We start from the raw sequence: 13,126 nt of genomic DNA, 5'->3' as shown, positions 1-13,126 counted from the left end.
CAAGACAGAAAAGGCTACTTTAGACAATAAATGTCAGAAATACAAATGTATCTTCTATTGTGGGAATTTTTAGGCTACATTAACTTTTAAAAAATCCTTTTTTTCCCCCCTAATTATTTGGCCTTAATTTCTGTTCTATACACTTTCTGATGCTAGAGTAAACATACTTGTATTTGGTCTGCTATAAGCTTCACAGTCAAGACAATTTAACCAAAAATACAGTTACAAAAACTTTCACAAGTCAGGTCAATGTTGAGTAAGACCCACTAGAGGTCCCTTCCAACCCAAATGATTCTAGTTTCCCGTACTGAATAAGCAAAGATTATTTGGGCAAAGCACCATAAATTTCATGTGGTTCTTCACTGCAGAGTTTCATATCAACATCCTTACTCAGCCCAGAACACAGAGCAGTGGAGCTTATTTATTCCATTGGTTTTTATTCTTTTATAACATTGCTTATAAAGCTCCGCTTTCATGATTGGCACAATTTGGGTTTTTTTTTTCCTCAAGAAGAACGATTATTGAGGATCCACCTCTGCAGCATTATTTTTTATTGATTTTATTTGTTTAACCAACAGGCTAATGTAAGATATTGTTATTTCTGTTTTATTTATTCAGGCTGGGGGCTTTGTGCTACCAGTTACAACCACAATGTGTAAGCCAGTTGAAGGAGAACAGACGTTTCTGTGAAAACCAAAGAAATTGTCCACCAGGAGATTTTCCTTCAACTTGTCAGCTGTCTGATTTCACAAAGGTAAAACCCATTGTAATCATTTCCTATAGCAGCATGGTTTCAGCCTCCCTTGCTCCTACCAGCCAGGCAAAACAGACTTGGAAAACCAAAGCCACTGACCTGCAGAAACAGCTGAAAGCAAGACAGGCTGGCAAGTGCCCATCAGTCCCAAAGCCAGAGCCCTCTGGGAAGGTCAACCTGCAGCATGCTGCACGATGCAGAGACAAAGCAGTATAGATACAGGGCACAAGGAAGAGTTGCTACTAGGTTGGGAGGTTTAATTAGCATTTACAAAGTGCTTTGGGATCCTACATAAAAATATTTACTGAATTAAGTTCTAGAAAGTACAATCGCTTGACCATTCAGTCTGCTTCTGTCCTGAAATCCGCAGATTAGCTAATCCAAGGCACAGCAGAAATTGATAAACTGGAGATGAGAAGGACTTTTTGGGTGATCTTATCTATCTCTCTGCTAATGTAAGACCATTCCTACAGCATATTATCAAGTCCAGTTCAATCTGAAAATTACCTAAGTGATGGAGATAATATCAGCACCTATTAGATCCCATTACTGGGAAATGTTTCCTGAATTCAGCCTAGCACCTCCTTTGCTTTACTTTAGCCCATTATAGCTAGTTATGCCCCTGAAACCTATTGTAAACAAAAGGTATAATTTTCATCTAAAAACCATACAAAACGTTCATCTAATCAGAGGCTTTTCCTTGGACAAGAGAGGACAAGGTTGCATTACTGAAAAGAAAGGAGCGTGAGGAAGATGGGAAGGTGCTATGCTATTGCCTTGCTCCTCCCAGCTGAAGAGCAGCATCCTTCACTGGGATGGTCATACCGGTGGGAGAGATGAACACAAGCAAGGGATGGAGAGCCAAGGTGCTGCACCTGAGGGTCCACTCATGAAGGCAAGTGACTTCCTTCAGTCAGCACAAGAAAGAAAACCACAGCATTACAGTCTCACAGCTGCTAAAGCTCTAACAGGCACACCTTTAAGTAAAACCAGATTTGTCACAGGAAAAAAAAATGTTGCTGGCAAGATAGGGAGATGATCCCATGGAAGAATTCTCTTGCCAGCCCCAGAAGAATACATCCACATGTGCAACTGCCCCTGCCAATGGTGTATTTGTACTCCTGAGCTAGACACCCCTGCTAGAAGATCCTGTGGGAATATTCCCCAACCCACAGCAGCCTTATGCCAGCAGATGAACCAAGCTCACAAGACTTCAGATGAGGCTAACCCGATGACCCCAGAGATTCAGAGATTTGACTGAAACCTTGCAGTCTCAATGCACTGCCAGAATCCCAGTGCATGCGCGTCCACAGCCCCTCACAAGTGTGGTCAGGCATGGGCTACGACCCCACAGCCTGCAGAAATCCTCCCCTTCATGGATTTTGCTTGTAGTAATTTAGGAGGAGCTCACTCAACGCCGCCACCACCATCACGCTGCAATGCACGATGCTTGCTGAGCTTCCCTTAAGCAGTCTGGCTTTACAGCAGATGCTGTCTTTAAAAGGCCCAGAAACAGGTAGATGACAGGGTAGGGGAGCACACAATAGCTCACTTTGTGATGAGCTTTTCTTTCTTCACTTCTTTTACCACAGAAATTAATTCTCCTTCTCTGCGCTATCACCACAATTTTCCCAATTAGCAGTTTTAATAGTAAGTATTTTCTAAGAAATGCCATAATACACAGGTGTGTGCTTCTAATTTAAATACTGACACCCATGTTGTGTTCACATCTGAAGATCACTCCTTCTTGCCTGAGATTCCCTCCCCAAACAAGAGCTGAACACCTATGGCATCACACCACCAGAGATAGATCAGATTTGTGGGGCAGCCATTTCCATGGCAGACACACACAGCAAGGAATCTCATTTTTTATAATTCTCCTTTCCCTGAAGGTGCTACAGCCAAGAGATGTTGGTCAGACCCTGGTGGAGCAACAGGGACCCCCTGAGACTCCAGCCAACAGCTTCCTCCAGCAGCACCACGACCCTTCTCACCACCCCGGGTGCACTGGGAGCAAAGACACTCCCAGGAAGCCCTCGCATCTGCAGATGCAAAGTTGTGCTGTGAGAAAGAGTAATCTGGCAAGGTTTATAAATTGTTCATATTATTTCTTTTTATATTAACCCAGTTCCAGAAATCATACATCTGCCTTGGATGCCACCACATCATCTGAACACCATGTACTTTCTATCACATCACCTTTTTGACTGAGAAAACACTATCAAAAATTTGTTCTGTAGTTGTTTGGTTTTGGGTTTTTTTGTTATTTATTTATTTAAACAGCCTTTAGAGGTAAAAGACTGAAGTTAAAAAATTAATTTTATAATTAGGAATTGTGTTTTTTTCCTCTTCTGAAAGGACATAACTGTCACAGCATAAAAATCTACAAACCAAGGAAACTAAAAGTTCAACTTAGGAACAAAGCAGCCAGAGCTACAAACCTCCCTAGATTTATTTCTACTTTGCATTTATTTGGGTTTTGACTTCTTCCAAAGCAGATATTTAAAATTTTCAGACTATACTGACTGGGCTGCAAGCTTCAGGTTCACACAGAGAGAAGGACATTGTTTTTAAAAACAACATAAGAAAGCCAACCAGTTGATATCAAACATTTCATAGTATATGGGAAAAAATATTCAACTCAGAAAGTTATCAAAGTCTTATGTTCTTTTCTATGTTCAAAGGTTTGTTTCTTTGGAAATCCTTACACACTGTAGCCAAAATCTTTTCATATTGCCTTACTAATGAAATAAGCTTTTAGATGATGTCTAAGCTTAAGATGGCACTTAAGAGGGGTAATTTCAGAACACTTGCAAGAAAACAGTTTCTAATGCCAACTAAACTGTGACCAACCTTTTCCATTTTCTGCAGCATGAGATCCCACAAATTCATGTTGAGGGTGTTTGAAAGGGTTTTTTCCAACTTTCTGGAAAAGAAGTGACCACAGGGTAGCTTTCTTTTATTGTGTCGTTCATTTCTCAAAAGTTGCCACTTCTCCTTATTTTCTTTTTCTTATTTCTTTCCTTAAAGGAGAGAAACTTTAAAAGAAATTGCAGAAGGCAATTAAAAATCTATAGTGCACTGTATAAAACAAGATTGTGGTCTAACTCTTAATGGAAGAACATGAAATGTTTCTTTCCTAAAATTTTGTGATGTTTCTTTTCATGTTGTGCTTTGCAAATATGTTCCTCGCATGCATGTCCAGCTACTGCAGGGACAGAGAGCCTGGAGCTAATGGGGAGAAGGGGGAATACCAACCTGTGATTTGTTTTAGTGCTTTTTGGGGATAATATAATTATATTTTATATTCATATTATGCTAATGGATTGTTGGGCTCTGGTGTTGGAGAGGACCCTGCAGTTGTGAATGGTGCAGAAATGTTCTTATGTCCTGCACATACATACCAAGACATACCCAGTGCCCTTTACCCCCAGCACTCAGGCTGTGGGCCCATAGCTCCACATTTCCCAGACTCCTGATCAATATCATAACTAGCACTGTGTACAAAAGTAAGATACCTTCAGTTATCTCAAAAGTGGACACACACACAAGGAAAAAAAAAAAAAAAAAAAAAAATCAGGCTTTTAGGTCTGCAGACTCCTAAGGAGAAGACAGAATCTGCTCTGTTTTACCCCAGACAATTCAGCTGAGCTTCCCTGGGGCCTCACAGTCAGGCTAATGAGAAACTCCCCAGCAACCCACATGTAAAATGCTTTCATGGGTCTTTAAAATGCCTTAAATTCTCTATATATTTAGTAAGACCTTTTACTTCTTTAAAACGTCCCTTGCTGCTCCTCAAGATGATACTCTCATGATGTATTAAAACAGCAATGCAACACTGCAAAGAGAGGGTCCAGCCAGACAAATATAGAATCCTTTCTTTTTGGCTTCAAAGAAGCAGAAAACCCTTTTGCAAGGTGCTTGCTTTACCCCCAGCCCAGCCCACCCTCCCTGACACTTCAGGATGGGCTTCAAGGGCTGCACATGCTGGTAAGAAGTAAAAGCAGGGAATGGGGCACTCCGCTGCACTCTTCTGCTGGGACAAAAAGCACTGACTCTTACACAGCAAAACACTACTGAGCTGCTATTAATCAGCAATCTAAATCCTCAGATTAAGAGAGGAAAGGAAAAGCCTTTTTTCTTCATTTTACATTAAGGAAAAATGTTTACAAGACCTGAAGAGGAAGGAAGTTTGCTATACACTCATTGTTCAGTGGGGCTGGTGGACATCCAGATTATTTACCCTGGCAGAAGGGCAGCCTCAGTCTCCTTGAACGTTTTCCTGATTCTTTAAGTTAATACATCCAGGCTTTAATTTGTGCTCAAAAAATAATTAAGAAGTCAGAGAACTATTTGTGGTTCTAGCTAAAGGACTTGAATATCCCAGTACAACTATGCCAATTGCTGGATTCTTGCAAAGCATTTCACCTCTGCGAGTTTTATCAGGACTGAGCAGTTAAGCCAGAACAGATAACAATTTGTGCACATACCCTGCCATAAGAAAAGGATGATTCCTGTGTTTAGCTGTCAATGAACAGACCCCTTGGAGTGCAGTATTTCTGTTGCCAATGTGCCCTCCACCAAATCTCCATGAGCTGCACCAAACAGCTCCCAAGAGCAACCCCTTGCCCAGCACCATGGCACAGTCAGGGATGCACAACCCATGTGCTCTTATCACACGTCAGTAGCAGAGATGCCATCCCACCATCAGAAGCAAAGAATGGACACCAGTGTGACACATCTTGTCCTACACCTCACAACCACTTTAGCCTGATCTGGGGCCAGAGAGCTCTTACAGCTACAACCCTATGACTACAGGTATTATTTACACTCAAAAAAAGAATTTCCCATATGCCTTCTACTGGTTTGATGCACATATTGAGATACAGCCACAAAAGCACGTTCTCTCCCCACAACTGCACTTTATATATATATAAAGACTTTATTAGCATTAAAAAAAAACAAAATTAAAAAAAAAAAAAAGACACACTACCTGCTCCTGCAGTTCCTACATACTGCACACCCATGCCCCACAGCAGCTGCACAGAATCCAACAGAAATTTTCAGAAGTCGCCTTGTATGTGTTTGCACACACACAGAGATGTACAAACACACAGGAGAAGGGAGAGAAATATGTTAATTTGAAACATCTGGCAAATGTTTCTGAGTTAACAAGTCCCGGGGTTTGGCCTTTTGGTTTTTCTTGTGTTGGGGGAGGTCAAGGAAAGGGAGGCAATTTTGTCATTTTGGGCCAAGAAAGGAAGGGGCATGAAATAAGAAGTTGAAGCATGTTTTTTCACCCTTTATTGAAGTTCAACATCACACTACTGGAGCTAATGCAAACAGGAAGATCATAAAAGAACATAATGAAAGTCTCACACACTGGGACTGAGGGACTGGTTTCAGTTACTGAATATAGCTTTGGAGGCACACCACACAAGAGCCACTGACTCCATGCAGCCACACCACTATGGCTTTTCAAGCTTTTTCTATGTAGTTACTCAGACATATTCCAGCCTACAACCTCTATCCTGTGCACTGTGGCCTGTTGTGATCAGATGCTGTAGCAACTGAATATATTGAGAGGAAAATCTCCCACTTAGCACACATATTCCTTAAGCTACTATAAACTACACATACACATTTTATCTCACACCTGACGTCTTGAATAAAAGCTGTAATTAGGGGAGTAAAGGAAGAAAAATGGAGGAGACTCAGCTAAATCTTGGGAAGGCTTTACATAGGCTTTTACTTACAGCACAGTCACCAATACCACCCAGAAATCCCAAATTAACTCTGGCTCTGCACAGAGATTCTTTTTGGGTTTGTTGTTGCTGTTCTGAATCTCAGCCTGTGTTAAATTTAATACAATTCAAGACCTGTGATAGATAACACCAGTAACTCCACTCCACTGCTGTTTGAGACGAAGGTCAAGCAAGGGAGCCAGCAAGCTCTCTTTTCATGCACCGTTAGCTCCAGGCACAAAGGGGCCTTCGACATCGCAGCTGGAGTTTGCAGCAGCAGCAGCAGCAGCAATATTTGCTATCAAAGACTACTGAAAATAAAAACTGTTCAAAACAGCCATAGCACCCAGAGAAGATGCACTGAGAGCAACCGAGAGTGCAGTCAGTATGAAGTGAAATGTCACCAAGTGCTACACAAAGGCAGTTTATGCCTTCAAGACCAGCTAGATGCTGACTTCAATAAGAAGTCTCCTGTGAGCCAGTCTTCCCTGTGACTCTTACAAAGCCCAAGCTAACCAGGAATGCAGCACCATTGTTAATTTTCATATTACTGCTCAGTTTCTGAGCTGTTTATACATTGCTGCTGAGCTCCTGAGAATACCATCAAGCAGTCCAGTATGAAGAGAGCACAGAGAGGGAGTTATTGATTTAAAAAAAAAAAAAATTCTGAGATTTTCATAAATGCTGAAGGCATAATAGTAAAATACACAGGACACAAACAGTGACTGAAACATGGCTGGTTACTGTAAAAACAAACTAATCTAATGTTTGTTTTAGCAATATACATTACACAACTACAGACAAATTTTCTGTATCCCATTCAGTTCGTTGAGAGTCTTTTTACTCAAATAATTAATGTAACAAAGATGAAAATTGTTCAGGAGTTATTACTATCAAGCAGACCAAAATCTGGTTAAAATGTTAAATTTTTCTACCATGGTGATGTACCACTTTTATTCTCCAGCTCTGACAGTACTTTCCAATTTCTGCTGAGAGAAGAAATACTCACATTCCAGTTGAGACTCAAGTTTAAAATTCCTATTAAAGCAGCTTTTATGTAATTAGATTGGAATGAATGTGCAACAGTGCCCGTTGCAGAAAACTTCAAAGTGGTTATACTGGAGAAATCACAACCCATTTCAGTGTGCCCACAAGAAGAAAGAATGGCTCTCTGGAGGATAAGAGTATATTAGTCTCTGTATGTAATAGATTTTATTGACCATATGGAACTGATATAAAAATTGTGTTGCAGTGGGTAGTCTTGGATTTGAGACAGGAATGTGACATACAAAATACAGTTTCTGTAAAAAGCCTGGCAGCTTTCTAGCAGTTTTTGCAATCAGAAGAACCTAAAATATTTACCTGATTGTGTCACTGATGAGTCCCAGGTCAACCCAAAATCTGAAGATTCACCCTCTTCAACTGAAAAAGAACAAAAATAAGTTGTGATTGCTAAACCAAACCAACTGGAAAGCAAAGCCATCAGAAAACTAGGTCTCCTATGACATTAAGTATTAAAACAGACTTCTGCACTGGTGAAAAAGAACTTACTGCTCTCTATAAAATAATTCATAAGGTGAAAATTTAGCAAAAAGATTTTCCCTGCATTTTTACCTAAATGGAATTTATGTTTGCAGTTTCTTTCTGAAAAGGTAACAGTTCATGTGAAATTTCAAGAGATTTATATATCAGTAGCTGCTAAGCATTCATATTTAAAGTTTTGTAGACTCACAACAACTTGCATGTACAATATTGCCATTGTAAATGCAGAGGTAATTTTTTTAAACGTATGTTGTAACACATTATAGTGAAGAACTGTCCTATAAAGGGAAAATTGCCTCACTTATGTGACCTTAACACATTAACATATCAGCCAAATTCAGAACTGGGTGATATTATAAGTTTTTTCTGAGTCCAGAATTTTAAAACACCATTATAATGTGCAACCATGTTCTGTAATTCAGCAGTCATAAATAACTGCATTTAAGGCTTGCTGATGTGAAAGCTGTCAGAGCCAGGTGCTCAGCACTTAAATGCAATGTATCTATAACCTTCTGCCTATTAAGAACTATAAAATGTTATTTGGGTCTTGCGTTCTTGAAAATAACTAAGAGATCAACTGACAATAAGCAGAGCCTGATCCTGCTGTTACTGAAATCAGCAGCAGTTTTCCTAATGTCAGCCTGGGCATCTGAAAGTGGTAACTGCAAAAATTGTTCTTTTTAATTGCAGGAATTGATCTTCTTAATCTGTCTGTCCTGTCACCATGACAAACATATTTAAATCATGGGTCTTTAATTCATGATGAAAAGGATTTATTCCATGCACTGAACAATCTCTAACCCTTTATCTAATTTATGTTGGATTCAAATACAAATTCTTCATAATTCTGCAACAGAAACTCAAAACATTTGCAAGGCCAAAAGCACAGCCCCTGTTGACCAGATGGGACCTGTATGCCCAGACCCTGCTCCAGTGATTACTCACATTCAGTATTCACAACCTTATCACAAGATTCTTGATTTTATGCTTTCCTCTACCCCCCCCCCCTTTTTTTTCTTTTTTTCCCCCAATCCAGTAAGTAATTCTGGCATCCAGGAAGCTTATCTATAACTTTGATGTCAGTGATGACAATATCCAGCATGAAGATCAGAGAAAATAATTTACAAAGGCAGTGTCTTGACAAACTGTAATTTTATGCTCAAACCCTAAACAAATGCATACTCCTTCAGGTGGGCAAGGCGAGTCTGCATGTTTACAGAGAAGCACAGAATTTGGCCACTTCTTTTGAAAAAATCATACCCGAGACACAGTTATACTTTTTCCAAAATTTCTGTGTTAGCATAAAGGCCCTGCCACACAATATTAAATTCCAGACCAACAGAGAAAAATAAGACACAAAGCTCCAAGGTCTTTCCTTACAGAAGAGTTTTCCTAGGGGTTCACCTACCATTTTGTGTTCTGTAAACCACCATCTTGTTACCACGTTTTGACCCATCTCTTAATTGAAAAACTCTGGACTTAATTATCTTAATCACAGTTTCTCTCTTACACAAATATATCTTGTTTTAATATTGCTATCTACATAACTTCAGGAAGTTTTAGCTTGTTTAGTTTTGGGGCAAAGTCAGCACTTTATGCACCTTAGTCAAAACAGAGAAATGGAATGTTTTAATTTAATTTAATTCTTCGCTGCTTTTTGGGTCTTCATATTACTGCTTTTATACTGAAGGGATTTTAATTTCTTTACACTTTACCTTAGAAAGAAGGATAAAAAAGTCAGCTGCTAAAAATACATCAAGACAATAAATTCAGTCCTAGGAAACTAGAAGTATATGAGATCAGTACTGGCCATTGGCAATTTTAGCAACACACTATCTTTCATGTTGGTTAAACACTGGAGACTGCTCTAGTCCTTGAGCTGCTGTAGGGCAGCTGGCTTCAGCACGTACCAAAACTGTGTTTTTTGGAATCCCTTAAATGAGGGCAAAGGTTTAAATCAGCCTCTGTTGGCATTAATTTGCTTTGTTCCCTAATGACTGAAAAGGGGACAGAGAACATACATGTGAAGGCGAAGGCATTGAAATTCACTTTATGTTACAGCAGTCATGGTTTCAGGTTCTCCCCTTCTATTTGCACAGACCCACCACGTCGCTGACAGGGCTGCACCTCCCTGGAAGGAGAAGGTCGGTGGGATGGAGCCTCTTGAGCTTAGACACAGATGCCTGTCCCTGCAGCTGCTGCTCACACCACTACTCCCCCTTCTTATTTAATAATTTTTTAAGCAAACACCATCTTTTATAGGATTAACCATAAGAAAAAGTAACAGCCAAGACCCCACCAAGATTTATTGCTGCATTGGATAGGAGATCAAATTGTCCCCTTGGACAGCAAGCACGGAGCAGGGGCACTGCCAGGACAGAGCTGGGACCCCATGCTGCTTGCCATGGTGCCAGCTGGGGCTGCCCAAACACACCCAGGCAGGACATGACCACTGGGCAAGGCCAGGATGCTGCTGCTCAGGACCTGCATTGAGTGGTTCCATTGTGCAGCAAGACCTGAGCAGATCCTTGCCTGTCTGCCCATCCTCTCACTAAGCAAGGGTGTGGGCACAGAAAAACAAGGGGCAAACCCAGGCCACATAAAAAAATAATTGTGTCTATGCAACAGCTCAGACATTTGGAGGGGAAGGATGTCTGTGAAGCTGGAGCAAAAAAAAAAAAGGGACAATCAGGAGACAGTTCCACAGAGCCCCATCTGGAGAGAGAACCCCTGTGGGCTCCCTTAAGGCTTGGCCGACCCTCTGCAGGAGGGCAGAGTGTGTCTGGAGCAGATTTGGCTGCTACAGCTGTGCAGAGGTTTCAAGCTCTTGCTACTGTGAATAAAGTGGAAAAAAAACTTAAATCATAATATTATTAGCCAGGAAGTAATTTACTTAAGTTGACTTTTTGGTTAAAGTTTCAGTTTCTTAATATTTTTCTGATCATTCCTTGACACCTGGGCTGACTCAGGTGACCAGGCTGCATTAAAGTTCATTTTGTGGATGCCAGCATTTAAGTAGTGGTGACGGACAAAAAAACAAGCCAGGGAAGAAGTACGAAACATTCAACACAATCACTTCCAGAAAACATCACACAGTAAAATAATTCCTGTTTCATTAGCAGGAAAACACATTTTCAGGCTAGTTAATGACACTGAATGCACGGACACACAAGAGCACAGTGATATTCAGCATGGGCAGGTGAGGCAGGAACCACCCATGCACTTGAAATGCTCTGTAGCTTGGGAACAGCACAAGAAAAAAATCACAGTTTAAGACAGAGCTGGTATTTTATGGCTGCAACCACAGAAATTGCTGTTTAATTACACTCTTGTCTCTGCCTGCTCTCTCCATGTGAATAATAATTTTTAAATGCTTTGGAACATCATATTTTCACTCCATCAGAAATACAACAATACAGCAGGAGGACCATTGGGTCCCACTCTGCTCCACGTTCCATCAATAGAATGGCACATGAGGTTCCGTACAGTGTGTACCAACACAGAAGGTGTGCATGGCTCACAGGGCCAAATTCACCACACAGTTGATCAAAAGAAAAAGAGAGGCAAGAAATAGTTTCAAAGTTAAGTACTAAACCTTGTTACCAACACTTATAGCACCATATTTCTATTTTTAAAGCATAAGCATTTTTTCCTTCTTTTTTGTAAATGGCCCATAGGATTTGCTGACACACAAAACAAAAAAATAAAAAACAGAGACACTCTTTTAGCTGCATCCTTCAAGGTGATGATTAGAGATAGTTACAGGAAACTCACCCAAGAGCACATCTGCTACAGCAGTCATGCCCTTGGGTGAAATCTGAGGTCATCTATGAAGCTGAAACCCTTCAGGAAGGCTTTGACTCATATTTAGCCTTGGTCCTAGGAGGAATCACTGCTGTCACACCTGGAGAAGACCTCTGTTCTGCTCCAACTGATTATGGGACCCAAATGCAAGAGCCAGAACAAGGCAAAGACCAACATGGGGAGGAACTGTGGGCAATGGCAACATCACAGGACAGCACTTCCATACATGTCAGATCTTTGCATTTTGCCTGCTCTTCTCAGATGTTCTCCAAGGATGCTTATTTAATTGCTAGGTCACAAGTGCTGCAGTCTCAAAGATTTCCCTTCTTTGTGCTCAGAGAAAACTTCTGAAAGGATTCAGCATCCATTCCCCTAAGAATGAGAACATCTATTTATGGGGCTACCATTACCTGAACTCCATTCACAATCACAGTGCTTATTTAACACTTTATCACTCCCAGGAAAGAAGTTAACCTTATCAAAGTAAGACGCTTCTGAACCAAATGTTGATTTCTAGATGCAATCAAGCTTTACAAGCAAGCCACAGCCCCTCAGTAATGCAGATGGCATGTGTATGCTCCCTTCTCCTATTACACAGGCTTCAGGGACCACAAGGACCAGTTTAACACTTCCCATAATATAAAAGCTCCATAGTATGCTAACTAAAATGTCAGGAACAGTGACAGTTTGAGAAACTGCTGAAAAATATGCGCAAGCAAGTTCTCCAGATGATGGGAGAACTTTACAGAATCAAAGCTCCTGCCAGAAGTTATATTCAGGACCAGGGCCACTCCCTCACCTACAAGCAACCTTTGAAAACACCACATACAAAATAGTTTGCAGCAAATGCAGATGCCACCTTTTCATTCGGAGGATTTTGTCAGATCACCCATGCCTCTGTATTAGCTGCAATGTGCACGTCAAGATTCACAGCTTTCCCTCTAGAGAAATACTCTAGCATCAATCTGCATTGCAAACCAGTCTCACAATAATCACATTTTCCCTGATCTGATAGCTGTAGGTATTTGCAAGCATGAGCTCTGTGATCTTCAGGCTTCTTTGCTGCCTTTCAGACACATCTCTCTGTGCTGTCCTACCCAGCCTTTGCTCTGTCCCTCCCATCACATGAAATGATATGCTCCCAAATCAGCATCGGACACAGAATAGCCCCATCCAACTGCCATTCACCCACTGCAACCCATCCCACAGCACTCACAGCCTGCAATTTGATACAGCACTCTTAATCCTGCAAAATGCAGAGCAGCTTCCATTTCCACGAGGT

General features: G+C 40.9%; 1 protein-coding gene across 3 annotated transcripts in view; it reads right to left on the bottom strand.

The window, feature by feature from the left end:
• The window catches only part of ZNF423 (zinc finger protein 423), a 228,052-nt gene that overhangs the window by 177,561 nt on the left and 37,365 nt on the right, over positions 1 to 13,126 (bottom strand). For 2 of the 3 annotated variants that reach the window (XM_030457955.1, XM_030457953.1), the window contains exon 2: positions 7,861 to 7,920. The exons of the other annotated variant lie outside the window; for it this stretch is intronic. In XM_030457955.1, the coding sequence (XP_030313815.1) occupies positions 7,861 to 7,920 (60 nt within the window). The remainder of the gene's footprint in view (positions 1 to 7,860; positions 7,921 to 13,126) is intronic. 3 annotated transcript variants of the gene reach the window in all.

The sequence above is a fragment of the Calypte anna genome, chromosome 11, assembly GCF_003957555.1.
Source record: "Calypte anna isolate BGI_N300 chromosome 11, bCalAnn1_v1.p, whole genome shotgun sequence".
NCBI lineage: Eukaryota > Metazoa > Chordata > Aves > Apodiformes > Trochilidae > Calypte > Calypte anna.
Note: the sequence above shows the minus strand (reverse complement) of the source record. Positions and strands in the feature narration are given on the sequence as shown.